Source organism: Aulonocara sp. 'chitande type north' Nkhata Bay, linkage group LG7 (assembly GCF_057382095.1).
Source record: "Aulonocara sp. 'chitande type north' Nkhata Bay isolate Kocher_YH1m ecotype deep benthic linkage group LG7, A_spYH_male_GT1.1, whole genome shotgun sequence".
NCBI lineage: Eukaryota > Metazoa > Chordata > Actinopteri > Cichliformes > Cichlidae > Aulonocara > Aulonocara sp. 'chitande type north' Nkhata Bay.
In genome coordinates, this window is record NC_141350.1 from 30,668,296 (window position 1) to 30,687,399 (window position 19,104).

Below are 19,104 nucleotides of genomic sequence, written 5' to 3' on the forward strand. Positions count from 1 at the left end.
ACACTCGTGTGGGTGCTTGACCACAAGCAGGATGCAGCACATAAGCTCATAATCTCGACCTCTGTTTGCCAAACTTACACTTAACCTTTGGTGGGCAGGAAGAGAGATTTTCAGTGACCACAGCAACAACTCATTGAGTACTTAGGAATACTGTAGAATTGACTGTAGTATGTTTTAACATGCTGCAGTTTTGTATGGATATTTAAAACCGGTCACTCTTAGAAATGAGACCTCGTGTCTCGATGAGAAAGAATGATGAAATGAAAAATATATATGTGATTAAATGCAGCTTTTCTGGGTTTTTCAAGATGGTGGCTTGAAGTATGGTTGTAGCAGAGAGTGCTAGCACACAAGTTCGCTGATTTTACACTGATAACTCGCATTTAAAGCTACAACATGGATATTAACTATTTGTAAGTCTGGGATGAGCATCAGCAACTACTTTTTGAAACAGTCTGACTACATGCCCCAAAGGAAAGTTGTAATGTCTGACACCACGGAGGGCCCCAACCTACAGAGCAGAGAAGCTAATGAGGAGACTAGCATGGGAGCCGACGCAGAGTTGGATATTAGATCGGAACCAGCGGTCCACGAGGTGATCCGGGAAGTAACTGTGAACCTCACTAGAGTCATTGAAGATAAACTCGGACCGGTCTCTCTGCTTTTACAAGTGCAAGGAAAGCAGCTGGAGGACCACGAGACACGGATAAAGGAAGCGGTTTTCATTCATTGCAACGTCAGGAATCTGCCCTCCCGGGATAGACATTGGCACTTTGACCCTTCTATCCTGTACGATCTTGGATTACCTCACAGAGGAACTTGTCTCGCAGAGTAATGACGGATAACCCGTCATTACTCTGGGAGAGCATGTCTGCTCTGTATTGACTTGATTTATGTGACACAAGGAGCCAAGAGAACATGACTCTACGATTGTAGATGATTAGAATCAGAGACCGAGCTTCTTAATCTAGATCTTCTGAGCATGGGTCTGGAAAAATTTTGTAAATATTTCATGCAACTGTGGAAGACACCCGACTGTCTCGCTTTTGGAGACACACATGCATCCTCTGAAGCTGAAAGTGGAACAGCTGGATAGCACCAACAAAGCTTCAGCTCCCGTGTTGAATCATTTTGTATGCTGCAAACAGCCTCATAGTTTTCCAAGCATTTGCTGCGCTTTGTTCAGTATTCAGACGTGTGGTGGGCTAGAGAAGCCGCAGAGTGAGTATGGGAAGATAAAAAACTTTTGAACCACTAAGTGTTGGGTTTGTGACGAGGTCATTATTATGGGAAGGAAATGACAGAGTGAAGACTGAAACTCAGTTTATGCTTTTGCATTGCCACCACTCATATCTGTGGAAAATGGGAAGGACATGCAGTTACTGTGTTTGTTTTCCATTCAAACATGTATATACATAGCTTTGCTTTGATTCTATGTATCCTTTAATGATTGGGAATGATTTGCTGGAAGCACTGGCCTGCTTAAACTACTGCCCCTCCAACCCAAACCCTGATAAGGTAACAGATAAGAGGATGATGGATGGATCAGCTGAAAGTCCAGATGTGCCTCTCCAGTCCTGATTCAGGTCTTTGCTGGATTTTCCTGTTTCTTAAGGACATGGCTTTCAGATACTGTTCATCTGCTGTACATAGCTTTTTTTTATGGCTGCCAGTTAACTTATTTTCCTCTGATCTATGATCCTCAGAATCCTCTATGTAGCTCAGGACATAGGGCAGGTCATGTAGTAATCAGAAAATTGAATTTTTTAAATTCATTTATTTATTTATTTTTATCTCTGGACAGGATACTAACCTCAAGTTACTCTCCGGTGAATCCAGCCGAGTGTGAATGCTAAAAAGAAAGCACTTAATCGTAGAAAAAACTGCATCTGTGAATGTGCGAATGAGATATGTTGTATAAAGGGCTTCGAATGCTTAGGTAGCATAGAAAAGTGCTTTTGTCCTTTCCAGTTTCCTCAAAATCTTTTCAAGGACACCCTGCACACCATGCTGAGAGATGCCAGGTTTTTAGCTGATAGGTGTTGATTAAACATTTTTTAATCTCTGTAACTGTGTTTATTTGGCATTTTCATGGTTTCAAATAAAGAAATGGAAGACTTTTACTTGTTTTTGTGACAGGCTGTGGGTAACAAAGGAAAGTGTGGGACTGTGGGTTGCATGAGCCCGATGTGTTTGTAGCGAGTTGCACGCCAAGTTGCAGCTTTAATTATGAAAGGGTTTTTGGTTTGGCATATTTATGGTGTAGATCTATGATACAAGTCTAAAATGTCCAAAAAGATGACAGAAAAGGGTGATTATGTCAAAGGGTTAAAAACTCCAGGGGGTAGGGGGCCGGTGTTTTCACGGGATTAAAGCTAAAAGACTCAGTGAGTCTGTCAGTGTAGGAGCTTATCAACCAACCTCATGTTAAGATTGAAAAATGCAGTTTTAGGCATCCAGTTTAAAGTACTGGCTCTTTTTTGTGTATGGTGTGAGTGTGTTTGTGGAGCGAGTGAAGGTGAAAGCTTGTGTGAGATGCTGGAAGTGTTGGTAGTCCTGCTGATGCCCACTCTGTTCCACTGTGAAGTCTCACTGATCGCCTCAACATCCAGGGAGGATCTGATCTAGTTACTAGTTAATTTTCTGTCTGTTATGGCAGTTCTGTCTGAAGTATAAATAAAAACAGTTCAGTTAGATTATAGTGTGGAAATGATTACAGGAGGGTATATAAAATCTTTCTTGGCACTGGCCTGGGGCGTGTGTTGGTTGCTACATTGCTCCGTGTAGTGAGGAACACCTGAGCAAGTCTGAACATTACCTGAAACAGGACTGCAGCAGCTCTAATTAGATCTCACCGAGCATTTCCATGCACAGTCTAGTCATCATTTATGCTTTTTTTTAAAGTGGCAACAACAACAATCATCATAAAGTAAATAATTTAACCAAACTAAATGAAAAGAAGACACAGTATTGACCAGGAAGATGCAGGCTGAAGTTAATTACACTGGACGTTACTGCTTGGCATCTGGCAAATCAGGAGATTTTTACAAGAAGATTTTGTCAAAAACAAATGTTTTATTACCAGTTTTATGTTCATCACCTTCAACATTTTCCTCTTCCAGCATTTTGTTGAATAAAATGATGCATTCCCATTACAGCCACCTCACTGCACCCAGTTTCACAGGACTGGCAGTTGATAGAGTCGAAACATCCTGACCTAAAAGGGAAGCAGCGGATTTTTAATCTCACTCTTGCTCCAGCTTGAGCATGACAACTTAAAAATATCAAGTGAAAGATCTTTGATGGAGGTCAATAATGGAGCTGTTCCATCTCCCTCCATCTGTCTAGCTTGAATGAAAATTTATTTCATGTTGCTTCTTGCCACATTTCACTTCAGGGGCTTTGTGAAGCTTCCATTTACCGTCTGTGACTCAGTATCTTTGCTGAAATGTCAAATGTCACAATGACGGGAATAAGAAAAACCCAAAAAACGTGGATCGTCTGTTTGCAAATGGATGTGCGGGCCTCTTGGTGGAGTTTTGGTTCCAGTTCTTAGTTTCTTGATCTTGATTCAGGATGCTTGTCCAGTCTTTTCCCGTTAGTCACAGCTTTATTTGCTGTGATTTATTTATATGTGAAGGTTTCATGTTCTTTCTTGCCACGTTTCACCTCAGGGACTTTGTGAAGCTTCCGTTTACCATCTGTGACTCAGTATTTCTGCTGAGATGTGGATTCAAATGTAACAATGATGGCAATAAGAAGAAAATGAAAAATAAGTCAGAATACTTGGTGGAGTTTAGTGTTACAAAGGTCCAGGTTAGTTTAACTTTGTGTGGTCTTGTGTGTGTGTTTTTCCATCGTTATCCTTCTGGTAAATTTGAGTGCTGAGTTTCTTTAGAAACGTACCAGTGTTATTCATTACCTTATTTCATTTAAGTGTACATAAATGCAAATAAAGCTGTGACTTCAGAGAGATTTCAGACCTACCATTTATCAGCTCAAACATCAAAAGACATGAATGCTTCAAAAGTGCCAACATCAACTCTTCTCTGACAGCATGGTGTGAGTTTCTAAAAATAACGGAGTCTTCATTAATCCCATGCAGACGTACACCTATCTGGAATAACCCTGACATATTACAAAACAATAATATGATTAATTTTCCAGAATGGAGTTGTAAAGGAATTAAATACTTAGAACATATATTAGAAGGAACAGACTTTATTCCATTTGACAGACTAGTTATACAATATGGGATCAACAAGAAAAGATTTTTAGAATATCAACAAATTAAATCCATAGTAAAACAGAAATTTAACCTCAGTCATGTTGAATTGCAAACACCACCAAGCGCGGTACATTTTCTTACTCTTAAATCCCCCAAATTATTGTCTAAAATATACAGAACACTTTCTAAAATAGATGAATCAATATTCCTTCCTATTGCAAAGTGGGAAGCAGATTTGTCAGTCGGCTTAGACCAAAACTTCTGGTCTCAGATATGCTTAAAAACCTTTAAATTGATTAGAAATCCCAGTCTGCAATTAATACAATACAAAATACTACATAGAGTGCACTATACAGGTCATCGGATGTTCCAGATGGGCTTTACATCTTCCAACAACTGCTCACACTCTCAAGGCAATACACCAGACAATTACATCCACGCTCTTTGGTTCTGTCCACCAGTGCAGAAGTTTTGGCGCGAGATATGTGATGACTTATCAAAGTGTCTGAAATGTAAAATTTCAACCTCCCCTTTAGTGTGCTTGCTGGACAAATTGGATGATGTCTCTGCAGAAACTAATACAGTCCACATGGTTTTTACTGCCCTGTGCATTGCCAAGAAAATGGTCCTCATGAACTGGAAAAATAAAAATAATCTTAATTCTAGCCAATATAGAAACCATCTAATAGATCACATTAGTCTTGAGACAACCTCTGCCACCACATTAGATCAATCCCTCAGGGCTCCTTTGATCGGCTCCATCACCTAGCGGGGGTGGGGTGGGGGGGGGGGGGGGGGGGTCGTGGTTTGGTCCCGCCTTGTGGCTGATGTGGAGGTAGGGACAGGCTTAGGGCGTCCGGAGAATCCCTAGGGACGTTATCCCTGGAGGGCTTAACCCAGGGGTTGTGGTCATAACCTGGTCAGTGGCTCTGGTTGCTCTTAGAGGGTGTTCTCCTTGTGGCTGTGTGCAGCAGGGCTGGGGGAGGGTCTGTGCTGGCGGACATAGGTTACTGGCCTGGTAGCCTGGCTGCCCCTGAGTGGAGCTGGGGCAGGCGTGGGGGCTCCGTGCTAGGCCTCTGGCTGGGCCTTGGGGGCTTAGGTCCTTGATGGTGTGTCGCTGAGGTTGTGGGCGGGGGGGTGGGTGCACGGGGGCTCAGCCCTGCCGCAGGGGGCCTCTGGCGTATCAGCCTAACTAGGGGGCTCTTCAACTGACAGGGAGTTTGCCCCATCCTTGCAGGAGTCCACTCTGCAGGTGAAGGAGAGCCATAAGAGAGGAGGAGAATAAACTTAACCTGGGTGTCTACTGTCTTGTGCAGTCTGGGAGATGATTGAATGTTAGGGCGGGTACAGTTTCCTCTGCGGCGGGGTCGGGTGGGCTGCCCCAGGTCCTGTAGGGATGGGCAGTCCTGCTGCCGTAAGCCCCAATCTGGATGGGCCTGGGCTCCCTTGCCTTGGTGGGTGCCGAAGGACGGGGGTGCCTACTGGGGTCAGTGGGGGAGCTAGCCCCAGGGAGGGGCATCTTGCTCCTCCCTTCTTTTTCTCCCCATCCCCGGCTGCCTCCCTCTTCCTGGTCCAACGCACCCACCCACACAAGTAGGGCCTTGGGGTGTGGGTTTGTCACCAGGGTGCAGGGGAGGCATCCCCCCCGTGCCCTTCTGGCCACCTGTGCCTCAATTTTATTCCACAACTCAGACATCCATATTACTCACACTCTCATAACACATACATATAGGGCCTTGAAGGTGGGCACGTTAACGGCGTCCAGAGGACGGTCTGTGTATTCAACCCCACCTCTGGCACCAGTGCCCACCTCTCAATTTTAAATCCATGTAGACATTGAGGATTCTCGGGAGGGGCCGTGCTAACACCTGCTGCTCTCTGGCAGCAGCACCATGCTCTCCTGTGTTTTATATGCACCTTAGAACAGCACGCAGCAACACTACACATGAGCGAGAGGAGGGAGGTTTGGGGTCTTCACACACCCCTGTTCTCTGCTGGCCATCGGGGCAGGGGGGCTGGGAGGAGGTGTTGTCCATCTGGGATGCGGGGCTTCCTTGCTGCTGCAGAGCCTGGGGCGGTCCGCTTGCTTCCACCCCCGGGGGAAAGGGTAACATCTCCTGGGTCTAGGTGCCGCTTCCCCCTCCAGGGGCGAGGGTACCTGGACCCGGGGTATAGAGTTTGTTTGGGGAGTGTGATTGTGTGTACAGTGTCCATGTACTGTATGTCTATCCCTACGTTGGGTGAGTGCTGAGTATTTGTATATGTGTGCATGAAGGTGGGAATGCATGTTTGTGTCTGTGTGTGCCTGTTTGTCTGTGTTTATATGTCAGGTCGAGTCTTACACTCCACCTCTCTGGGAACTCCCAGGCCCTCCAAGGCCTATCTCCCCTCACCACACTCACGCCACGACACTCTGCTCCTTGGCTACTGGGTGACCCCTCATCTGGGGCTCTCCTCAGCTCTTCCCAGGAAGGTGGCACGGATGCCCCTCCGGTGGTCCTCCTTGGGCTCTCGCACTCTGGGGCCTCTGGATGTCTGGGGCCTGGATCTCCTCCATGCCTGCTTCATGCCCTGGGGGACAGGGCTATGGCTCTCTACATCCTCTAGCAGACCATTACATGGGGAAACCTTTTGAATACAAGCGCGCTGATCCACACAGGTGTGCACACAGGTGTTCACTGTTCATAGACATAAACTACACCTTTATTGGCTGCTATTTCCAATCCAAGATGGCGCCGCGGATGGCAGCCTCGGTACTGCGCTCTCTCGCACTTTTCTTGTTTCTGTTTATTTTCTGTGCTTTTGGTCACTCAGACCACATCACTTTCTCCAGAGATCAACTGCTAAACATCAGGCAGTCGTCTCACTATAGTTCTTATCCATTTTTCACAAACCCGGAAAGTTTTTTGGAGATTTTAGTTGGAGGCGCAGCAGCTCTCTGTGGCTCCTGGAGAAGACGTAGACGGGGGAGTCGCGCTGGTGAAACTACGTCGGCGAGGATTCCGCACGGCACTCCCCTCCATTCACCTCGCGAATCTCCGCTCTCTTCCAAACAAAGTTGACGAATTACTGCTCTTAAACCGGACTAACAAGGACTTTGCACGCTCTGCTGCCCTCTGCTTCACTGAAACCTGGCTCAGTGAGCGAGTCCCAGACGCTGTCTTAAATCTCCCGGGCTTCCAACTTCACCGGGCGGACCGCGAAACAGAGCTCTCAGGGAAAACAAAGGGTGGTGGAGTCTGCTTCTACATTAATGAAGGTTGGTGTACTGATGTCACAGTGTTACAGAAACACTGCAGCCCACACTTGGAAAGTTTTTTCATCAACTGTAAACCTTTTTATTCACCGCGGGAGTTTCCTTCCTTCATGCTGGTCGGAGTTTATATCCCTCCACAGGCCAACGCGAACAACGCAGACTTTTTGATCTGCTGCCCTCTGGCAGACGGTACAGAAGCCTGCAGACCAGGACCACCCGACACAGTTTCTTTCCCCTCGCCATCTCCTTCTTAACAGTTGACTTGTCACACTGCCAGACTGCAACTGCACCTTATGTACATTTTGTGGTATTCATTTCTGTATTTTATGTATATAAGTTTAGATTCGTTATTTATAGTTTGTTTACACAGCTTTGTGTATGTATGTGTAATGTGTATATATAGACACGTGTGTGTGTGTGTGTGTGTGTGTGTGTGTGTGTGTGTGTGTGTGTGATTTACATTGCTGTGCTTGAGAGCCACCATCTACCGGAACCAAATTCCCTGTATGTGTCTGCACATATACTTGGCCAATAAACATGATTCTGATTCTGATTTCCAAGCACAATGTGCGCTGTCGTTCCTGCTTGCTACACAACAACATTCAACATTTCGTATTTACTGCTGTTTACACTTAGCTAGATTAACGTGATGGTGTTGTGTTTATTTTTTGTTAATCTCTTTTTTTATTAAACAACCTATATAAACACAAATAATCCAAAATAAACATATAAACAAGAACAGACGTACATAAAAAAATAAATTAATTAATTAAAAAAAAAAAACAGACGGGTGTACCCTCTAGAGTGTATGTACTCGCACACACATATTCACTCACACACCCATATTCTTAGGCATACATACACATACCTACTTACATATGTGTTCACTTATGGTCTCATACATACTAACATATACATATAAACACATAACGATTCAAAAAATGTGGCATATATAGTTACAGAGATTCAAACAAGATCAGGTCTCCTTAACCGGATATAGTGTTTCCATTTACCCCAAATTTCACTAAATATATCAAACTGGAGTCTTTTAATGAAGGTAATTCTTTCCATTTTAAACATCCCATGTACAGTCTCATGCCAATCACCCAGTGATGGAATTTTTGCACTAAGCCATTTCTTGGTAATAATTTTACGGGCAGCCAAACTCAGGATACCATACAACTGCTTAGACATTTAATCTACATTTACTGAGTATAAATATCCAAACAAAAGTTCGTCCCAATTAAAGGGAAGCTGCATACCAAAAATAATCTGCAACTCGGTGTGGATCAATACCCAAAAAATGTTGATCCTTGGGCAAGACCAGAACAGATGGAAATGTTTTACTCCTTGGGCCCCACAATTTATCCAGCAATTAGAGTGATAAAATAATGTTTACTTTGTGCAGGGGTAATAAAAAACCTACAGATACTCTTCCAACCATAACATCTCCATGTATTAGAACTAGAAATTCTCCACTGAAAAGCGCACTGCTCATACCAAATGTCTGATATTGCTATATTTGTTTCACTTTCTCATTTTTTTTGATGTAGGTAGTATTCCACTTCTTAACCTCTTGTATACCCTTGTACAATCTTGAAATCACCTTAAGGCCTGTGTCAGCCTGATAAGCCTTGACAAATATACTCAGAACAGGTAAAGAAAAAAGATCTGTTCTCTTAGGTATAAAATTATATAGATGATGCCTAATTTGTAAGAACCTAAAAAAGTCCATTTTACTTAACTGGTATTGATCTTTTATTGATTGGAAGTCCCTAAGAATTCCCTTATCGTAAAACATACAATATGCCGTTAAACCTTGTCCAGCCCATTTTTTATATCTTACGTCTAATTCATTAGGTAAAAAATCACTGTCAAAAGCGCACCATCTTAAAATCCTAACCTCTTCAATCCAATCATTCTTATTAAGAAATTGTAACCAGAGTTTTAAAGGTAGGTTAATCCATTGGTTTCCTTGATGAATTTGTTTTTTAATAAGTGTCACATCCCCTAGAATTGCCTGAATTGGTGAATCTTTTAAGGTCACTGTTTCTAGTTCTAGTTCTTTCCATCTCGCTTGATAATCTACATTACACCAACACACTAATGTCCTCAATTGAGCAGAAATATAATAGTCTTTCAAACATGGGAACCCCAACCCTCCTTTGTCTTTAGCCAACTGAATAGTTTGGTACTTAATCCGTGGTTTTTTCCCCTGCCATATAAACCTAGAGATTATTTTGTCCGATTCCCGAAATTGTTTGTCAGTTATTTCTACAGGGAGTGTTTGGAACAGGTAGAGCATCCTAGGCAAGATATTCATTTTAACTGTATCTATACATGATTCAAAATTTAAAAATGGTAATAAATTCCATCTTTTAATATCCTCATTTATTTTATAACTTAAAGGATTAAAGTTTGCATTGTATATCTTAGATAGATCTTTAGTAATATTTACTCCAAGATACTTCATCTGCTCCGTCTCCCATTTCAAATTGGCTTTAGCCTTAAATTCATAATAGTTAAAAGTTAATATCTGAGTCTTCGATATATTTAGTTTATAACCTGATATTGAACTAAAGATCTCCAGAAGTGACAATAGCTTGGGGAAAGTAGTGTTTGGATTTGTGAAATAAATCAAAATATCGTCAGCAAACAAGGAAATCTTATGCTCTCGACCCATGATCTTGACTCCAGTAATAGTATTGCTTTGTATTACACTTTGACTCAGGGCCTCTATGAAGAGAGCAAAGAGTGAGGGGCTTAGAGGACAACCCTGACGTGTCCCTCTCTGTAGGTTAAAAACATTCGAAAGCACCCCATTAACTTTGATTCTTGCCCTTGGTGATTTATATAATGCTTGTATAATCCTGATAAACGATTGATGGAATCCGAATTTACCCATGACTTTGTATAAAAATTCCCAATTAACCCGATCGAAGGCCTTTTCTGCATCTAAACTCATAAGGACCATCTGAATTTTATTTTTCCTAACATAATCAATAACATGTAGTGTTCGGCGAATATTATCTTGCGTTTGTCTCTGCTTAATAAAACCAGTCTGATCCAAACTAATTATCTGAACAAGAATATTTTCAATTCTTTTGGCAAGAATGTATGTAAATATCTTAAAGTCCTGGTTAAGAACACTAATGGGGCGGTAGTTTCCACAGTCAAGCCTGTCCTTTCCTTCTTTAGCTATTATAGAAATAGAAGCCTCATTCCAAGATGGGGGAATTACTCCCGTCTTTAAAATATAGTTGAATGATGTTCTCATCAAAGGAATCAGTACCTCTTTCATTTCTTTATACCAGTCTGATGGGAATCCATCTGGGCCTGGGGATTTATTCGGTTTCAATTTTGTAATAGCTTTTTTAATTTCAAATTCAGATATGTCCTCGATTAGGGTTATATTCTGTTTTTCATTCAACTTTGGTAAGTCGAATGAATCTAAAAAAGATATCATACCTTTAGTGTCCACTCTAGGTTGTGTATATAGTTCTTTGTAGAATTTTTAGGAAGGTTGACTGAATATCTTCAAGTTTATAGACAATGTTATTTGTTTGAGGGTCCTTTATTTTATATATTGTATTTTCTAATTGTTGTTTTTTTAATTTATAGGCCAGTAATTTAGCAGATTTGCCTCCTACCTCATAGTATCTTTGTTTTAAAAAAAACCATATTTTTTTGTATTTCACTTGAAAAAATTTCATCGATTTCGTTTTTCTTCTTTTGTATTTCTAATTGTAAATTTGTAACTGCGGTTATTTTATGGGCATCTTCAAGATATTGTAGTTGTGTCTGGAGTTTTCTTAAATGCTCATTTCTCTTCTTTTTTAAGTTAGCGCTGTAACCTATGAGTTTTCCTCTTATCACTGCTTTTAGGGCGTCCCATAGAATACTCGGGGAAACTTCTTCATTATTATTTTCCGCTATATAATCTATTATATCTTGACTAATTTGTTCTTTCATCGTGCTTAGAATACTTGTATTTAATCTCCAGGATGTAACTCTTCTTTCGTATCCAAGCACTACTTCCAGGTACAGTGGGGCATGGTCCGATAAATCCATCACCCCTATCCTGCAATTGATCATCCTGTTAAAGTCTTTTTGGTACATAAAAAAATAATCCAGTCTAGAATAAAATGAATGAGGGTGAGAAAAAAAGGTATAGTCCTTCTTGTTGGGGTTTAGTTCTCTCCATACATCTATGAGCCCTACATCCTTTAAGATTAATTTGATGTTTTTGGTTATTTTATTCAATCCCGGGGCGTGTGGGTTTGATGAGTCCAAGGACGGGTTGAAGCGAACATTCCAATCTCCTCCCAAAATCAGAGTACCTTGTGCTTCTCCAACAATCAATTCAAAAACCTTTTTGAAAAGTTTTATCTCTGATCCTGGGGGAGCATATACATTTATAAGAGTAATCAGTATACCCTCCAGGTACCCTTTGACTAACACAAACCTCCCCTCCTTATCACTGATTTCTTGGATGCATTCAAAATTGAACCTACTAGAGATTAGAATTACCACACCCCTTTTAGAGCTCTGAGGGCAGGAAGAGGAATACTGATTAAATTTCCATTTCTTTAATTTATCATGTTCGAGCTTCGATAAGTGAGATTCCTGTATAAAGGCGACTTCTATTTGTTCTCTTTTTATTTTTGACATAATTTTACTTCTTTTAATATGGCTCCCCAGACCATTTACATTAAATGACACTATTTTAGTTACCTTACAGGGCATTAATGTACGACCTTATATAATGTTGTGTTTAGTATGTTGCTCTGTTTTTTTTTTGTTTTGTTTTTTTGTTTTTTTGCTTGTTTTCTCTTCTTTTTCTCTCAACAGGTGATCCAGGAGATTTTTTTTTCTTTTTTCCCTCTTCTTTCTCTTTTTAAGTGCCCTTTCTCACTGTCCCTCTTCCCTTCTGTTTTTCTTTTCCTTCATCTTTCTTTCTCCCTTTCCTATCCCTCAGTCATGTCTGTCCCATCTGTAACAACTGAAAATATAATAAAATAAATAATAACAACAAAGGTCTATCAAATGGACCAATACGGCAAGGCCGTGATGATCCATTTGGCAAAGTAAATCCATTGGGTATCCTTGTTGGTCTTCAGACAACAATTCTGACAGCTAAAGAACCAAATGGGACAGGCAGAAAAAATAAAAAGCAACCAACCCCCTCAACAGTTGGGACAAATCAGTTGGCAAATAAAAAAGCAAAGGGGACCAAACATTGAGAAAGAGACCCTCATTTCCTCCTAAAATAGCAGCAGTTCTTTCATGAGGAATAACTTTTAATAATTCCCTGTACCACAAAGTCACAGAGGGAGGTTTATCCTTAACCCAGTTAATGAGAATACATTTCCTAGCTACCAGCAATAGTTTGTCACATAATTTGCACTGCAAGTGATTTAGTGTTACTCCTTTTGAGGGTAGGCCAAGAAGAAAATATCCGGGGTCCCTTTGGAGCCGATTCTTAAAAATATTACTTAGTTCTTGACATATGGAGCTCCAAAATCTTTTGATTAATTTACATTCCCAGAAATAATGAAAAAAGTGACAGTTTCTTTTTGACATTTGCTACAGAAGGGGTGAATATGAGGTGCAATCTTATGCAAGACATTAGGAGCTATATAAAGGCGATGTATGATTTTGTATTGAGTTTCTCGCAAGCGGTTGCAAGTAAAAGTGGAACTACCTATGTTAATGGCTCCTTTCCACTCCTCTTTGGCATATTGATTATTAAGATCTCTCTCCCATTTATGAATAGCGCTCAATGTGTTGCTACTGAGAGTATATAGGGGAGAATAAAAGGCTGAAATAAAATGAGTTCTGTCTTTTCGCCTAATAAGAAATGTCTCAATATCATCATATATAACTATTTCTGAAGACTTTGGAATTTTAGAATGAACAAAGTTACAAACCTGGAGGAAGCCAAAAACGTCGTCTCTAGGAATATTAAAATTTGACTGCAATTGCTCAAAGTTCATCAGTGTGTTGTTTTGAAACAAATCGCCAATTACCCTTAATCCATTTTTGTGCCACTTATCGAAAATACTGTGAGACATTCCTGGAACGAAGTCTTTGTTTCTCAGTAAAGGAGTCGAGAATGAAGTGCAATCTTCTCTATCCAGTCTTTTACACATTTTACGTGAAAACAATTTTTCAATATCCAGAGGACCCCCATTTAAAACGTTTCGCAGCTCACTTTTAAATATGGACATGAATAATTCAATTCAGTCAGTGGACTGGTATACCTGTCATGTCAAATAGTAGAATCAATATAAAACTTGAATGACTCCTTCCATACATACATAGAAAATGTAATTATGAAAGTGACTGCATTCAGAATACTTTAATAGAGTATAATGACTGTAATGGACACGACATTTTGACACTCGTCACATGTGGAGAATTTGGACAAAGCAGAATATCCTGAACTTGACGAGTGTATTTTTCTTAAAGGTTAATGTCATTAAATGGCACAGATTGGTAACAATGACCCATAAACACAGTGGAGAGGTCCACTTTGATCATTACAAGTAAAGCAGGTGAGGACTAGTAGTCACCATCAGCCCCCACCTTCACACTGCTGGATGTAGAACATTTGTCTGGCCTAGCTGCCGCCCTAAACAAGAATAAAACCACAAAACAACACCACAACAACATTGACATCCCACATGACAAATGAATCAGTAACAGCTGGATGTTAACTGTAACAACAGCACATCTGCAGGGAGTTAAGTTAATCCTGTCATCCAGTTTATTTTCCAGGGAGAAGTTCAGCCTCACTTCCTCTTCTCATGCAATGTTGTACTGTATGTTTGTGTGGGAAGACTTGACAGCATATTCTCTTACAGGCTACAAGACATTATCTGTAATATCAGCATGTATGGAAAACAAAAAGTGTGATTCATGTATTTAAAGTACTTTTCTAGCACTTCCCTGGCCTCGGTCACAGTTGGGTAATATTTTAGACTTGCGGTGGGTTGTGTCAGATTTCCTTTGAGTTTAACTCAACTATAAACTCATAAACATTCAAGCTTCCATATAACACCTTGTGGAGAGGAAAGAGATTTTCAGTGACTACAGACGCAACTCACAAAAAAATTATGAACACCTGCAATCATCTGAGCTGTTCTCAATGTAAGACTTTTAAAAAGTCAAATTAGGAAAATTTGGTAATAAAACACACATAAACATAAAAGTGGCATCCTACTCAGTTTAGCTGGGTGTAGGTAATTTTTAAGGGTTTTTCATTAGGTGGTAGTATCTGGTACCAGGTACTTTTTAGGACCTACTCAGCCAGGTTTCCAAGCGATCCAGCAGACTGCATGCCACAGACTGGCCTCTCAGTGATGTCACTTGATGAGTCATGAGAGCGTCTCCTTCATAAAAATCAAAATCACAACTTTTAAAACCTGACAATGAGAAAAATGGCTTCACAAAAATCACCATGGTCCCAGAGTCTGACAAAAAGCCAAACGCCCAGCAGCAGGTATGAAAAAGCATCGATGCCCTCCTTTGTTATGGTACAATAATTATGTAATGCTGTTTTCAGTTTGCCCCCTTTTGTTCACACATGGGTTTCCCTTAGCAGACCTTTAGAAATGCTGGCACAGGTGCTAATTGGAGGAAGTGTTTAAAGATGATAACACAGAGATGAAGTCAGGGAAATTCCTGATAATGGGCTGGCATGAAAAACGTGAGCACGAGCAGCAACGGGATTGCAGTTATGCTACGTCACTAGCTATTATTTTCTTTCCTCTTAACGTAACATTGGTCACTGTAACCTGTATGTGTGTATGTTTTTAGTTTTTTATTTTTGTCTCTCTCTCTTCAGCTCATTACCGTCTACACCGTACCAGGAATGGACCCCGACTGGCTGATCGGAGAACGAGGAAACGAAAAGGGCAAAGTACCCGTCACCTACCTAGAACTGCTGAGCTAATGGACCAAGCAACACACACACACACACACACACACACACACACACACACACACACACACACACACACACACACACCCCTGCAAAAACCTCTATCCACCGTCACACATGTGGACTGGGTAGACCTGCTGTTGGCCCCAGTTTGTGCTCCTTGTGTATTGGTTCAGCTCACAGAGGGAACCCCTGCACTGACTTCTATGCTAATAACCCAGCACTGTTTGAAAATGCTGTGCAGGTATCTTCTAACCACCTGGATAAAATAATATAAAGATTTATCAAGGTGAGATAGTGGAGAACTTAGTTAGCAAGCTCTATCCATAGACTGTATCTGATAATTAGTGCCAATTACCAGGCTAATAAATTCCCCCAGAGCTCAGATGTTCTTGGACAGTCTTTTGATACAATTAACTCTACAGAATGGCAATAATGATACAGTTATTTTATTACATTTTTCAGTTTATTCAACTCAAAAAAGAAGAAAAAAGTTGAGTCATTTAAATTTGGACTTTTATGAAGGAGCACATAGAAAAGAAAAGGAGTGCTGAAAAACTAAAATGAGCCTACACTTCATTATGACACAAATTTTATTTACACCAGATGTTCTCGTAGCTCCTTTGTTATGGTACAAAGGAGTTAGTGAATGCTTTAATCTCCACACAGCATTTGTTGAGTATCAAAAGCCAGTCCTGGTAACTTTCGATTTCAGATGAAAGCAAAAGCCTCTTTAGTAGGCACCAATGTTTTGTGTGCTTATGTCGACCATGTGGATGGGAGTCTTGAGGTTTTCATGATGATCTCTGTAGGTGTCCTGCCATTTCAAGAGATTGAACCTAATTCTGGAAATACCTGCACAGCTACGGTATTTTAATTTTTATGAGACCAGAGAAATCAGTGTGACGGTCCCCTCTGTTATACGCAGAGACCAAACTGCAGCTGGCTTCCCATCTCCTGATCTGAGGCTGTGTGAAAAAACTTATGCAAAACTGCCTGTTTGACTCATTTCTAGTAATACTGATGATTATCAGAAAGAAACCTGTGACTGTACGAGTCAGGTTATGTTGATGTGGCCTATTACTTAGATTTCCTCTTATTTCGTAATGTGTACACAGAGTGTAATGAAGCGCACAGTTTGTTGACTGCGCAAACGTGTCTGTTGTTGTGTGGAATCTTACACAGTTCTGGCAAATACTCTGACATCTGTGAAAACTTCAAAGACCCAGGCCTTGTTTGATCCATTAAAGAAAAATTCCATGCAATAATTATTACAATGTGAGTCATAATTTTGCACATTTTATCAGCTCTAACTACATTTTTTCTCCACAATTTTCTTTCAGCTGTTTCACAATAAAAATCCTTGTAGAAAATGAAGCATTTCAATCCACAGATTAGGGCTTTTAATTTGAAACATATTGGAAAATCTTGAGTGTGTATAAACAAAAGTGCAGTAACTTTAATGAGGTGTGAGTGGACTGGAAGTACTAAACAATACTATACAACCAATTATAACTTCTCAAGCATGTAGATAAAGGACAGTCACACATTTCTATATTTGTTTGAATTTTTTTCAGTTAATAAGAAAAAATTAATTCAGTGTCCAGTTTAGTGCTAGCCCGCAGCCTGCAGCAATAACATTTAAGGTAACTTAAGTCACTGAGGCAACATTGACCAACATGTCAGTTTGTCTTTACGGGCCCTTCTGCTTTAAATAAAGCTGGATTACAGTAAATGCAGGTGTCCGTACTTGCACTCTGGTACTGTTACACCTACTTGATGCTGGGAAAGAAAAAAAAGAACTTCACAAACAAAATCAGGAGCTCAAATTTCCACTAAATTTACAGTTAAGCAAATAAAGCGGGTTTCCTATTAAGAATACAAGGTTTAATGGTGCAGAATGATGCTTTCCTGGATATTGTCGTGCTTGATGAATTACATCATCTACTATTTGCTCAGCAGGGCTTCCTAGTTTGCCGTAAAGCTGTGTCACACACGTGGAAGCTCAAAAGTTCCCATTTTCATGTTTGTCATGCAGCACTTCATGACAGCGATTCCACCTTCTAAAAAGAAAACAAGACCCCGATAAGAACCAGCTCATTATTTTTCTTCTGTTACTTCAGTTTATTTAATCATGTGATGCAACATTTTACATCCACGCTATGAGCATTTTCTGAGGTGTGTAGGAATTTTGGGCTGAATATCATATTAAGGCTCTGTTTAAACCTGCAACAAAGTCAGTTAATAAAATAAATGCTCTCCTGTAGAATCCATCTGATTTCACTCTGATCGCATCTTTGTTTTCTTCAAGTGTTAGTGGCACAGCTGTACTCAGTGTGTTGGTTGGATGAATATAATGGAAACATACTGAGAGAGAACCCACATTTAAGTGTTGTATCATTTGATTACTGAGTCTTAAATATAACAAATGACTTCCCTTTTTCTTTATCAAGAGGCAGACAGAGGCTGGAAGTCTTAGCATATTCCACTTTCTCTAACTTCTTTCCATCAGTTCTGGAGAAACATTTGAGCAAAGCACACATCTAAAATACTAAGTGTGTATGTAATTTGCTAGTTTGAATTGTTATTTAAAAGAAAAACAGCAAAGCAAACAAAGGTGTAATATTTCACAACATTCACTGACTCGTGCTGTAGGCTGCGACTGTAACACCTAAGCATATGCTATTCCTAGAGCATTGGGTATCTGTCAGTCAGGTATTTGAGAGAGAATTCAATCAAATTCAGAGAGCTTCAAACAGGAAACTGAAATGCATGCGTGCACTGTCTGATATGACAGAAACTGTTAATGTACCTGTTGATCTACATTCCCACCCTCATCTGTACCTGTCAACTTCAGGAACTAGCTGAAAGAATGAGTTTCATGCATACAAGGAGCGGAAATAAGCTTCCTCAGAAGGGTGTCTGGCTTCAGGTGCACAGGCAGGGTGCCGAGCTCGGTTGTTCAGGATCTCTCACAAGGTTATTATCGTTAACGAAAACTAACGAAATAACGAAAACTAGAAGTGAAAAAACATTTTCATTAACAGAAATAAAAACAAAAAAAGGAAAACTAACTAAAACTGTAATGAGTGCTCACAAAACTAACTAAAATTAACTGAATTCATAGCAAAAATGTGTTTAGTTTCATTGATGTGTGCGTGTCATACAATAGTCAAGAGTGAAAATGAAGTTGAGTTTCCAGATTTTTGTCTTGCTGTCTCATTATGCCAGCAGGTGGCAGTATGTTAGTCGAGTCGTCTGTGTTGCTCCGTCCTCGCGCAGAATCATGTCAGGAAAAGTCGGGAGAAAGCGCCTGAGTCCAATTTGGGATTACTTTGAATATGACTGTGTTTTGGATAAAGCAATTGTCTTGTAGTGGAAAGAGACAAATTATGAGGGACATTTCTAAAGGGAAAAAAAATCCCACAAACCTTAAAGTGCACTTGAAAAACTCACACAAGAAGGCTAACCTAGCTTACCTTGAGAAGGTAAGGGAGCACACTCAACCCTCATCCCCAGAAAACAGAAGCTAACCCCAGGCAAGGCAGCGTGATGCATCCCGAGACAACAGGACTGGGATGTCTACATAACTGTGTGAGTCAACTGCCTTCAAAAAGTTTATCAATTCACTTGAACCAAAATTACGAATACCCGGTGCTGCAAGAGTTAATAGTC

At 40.5% G+C, this 19,104-nt stretch overlaps 1 protein-coding gene across 7 annotated transcripts in view; it reads left to right on the forward strand.

The window, feature by feature from the left end:
• The window catches only part of sh3glb2b (SH3-domain GRB2-like endophilin B2b), a 99,604-nt gene extending 80,988 nt beyond the window's left edge, over positions 1-18,616 (forward strand). For 3 of the 7 annotated variants that reach the window (XM_086299990.1, XM_086299991.1, XM_086299995.1), the window contains one exon: positions 15,334-18,614. In XM_086299990.1, coding sequence (XP_086156116.1) covers positions 15,334-15,441 — 108 coding nt within the window. In that variant the 3' untranslated portion in view covers positions 15,442-18,614. Of the gene's footprint in view, positions 1-15,333 lie in introns of all 7 variants that reach the window. The other 4 variants (XM_086299989.1, XM_086299994.1, XM_086299993.1 and 1 more) reach the window with 3 other exon arrangements.
• The last annotated feature ends 488 nt before the right edge of the window (positions 18,617-19,104 follow it).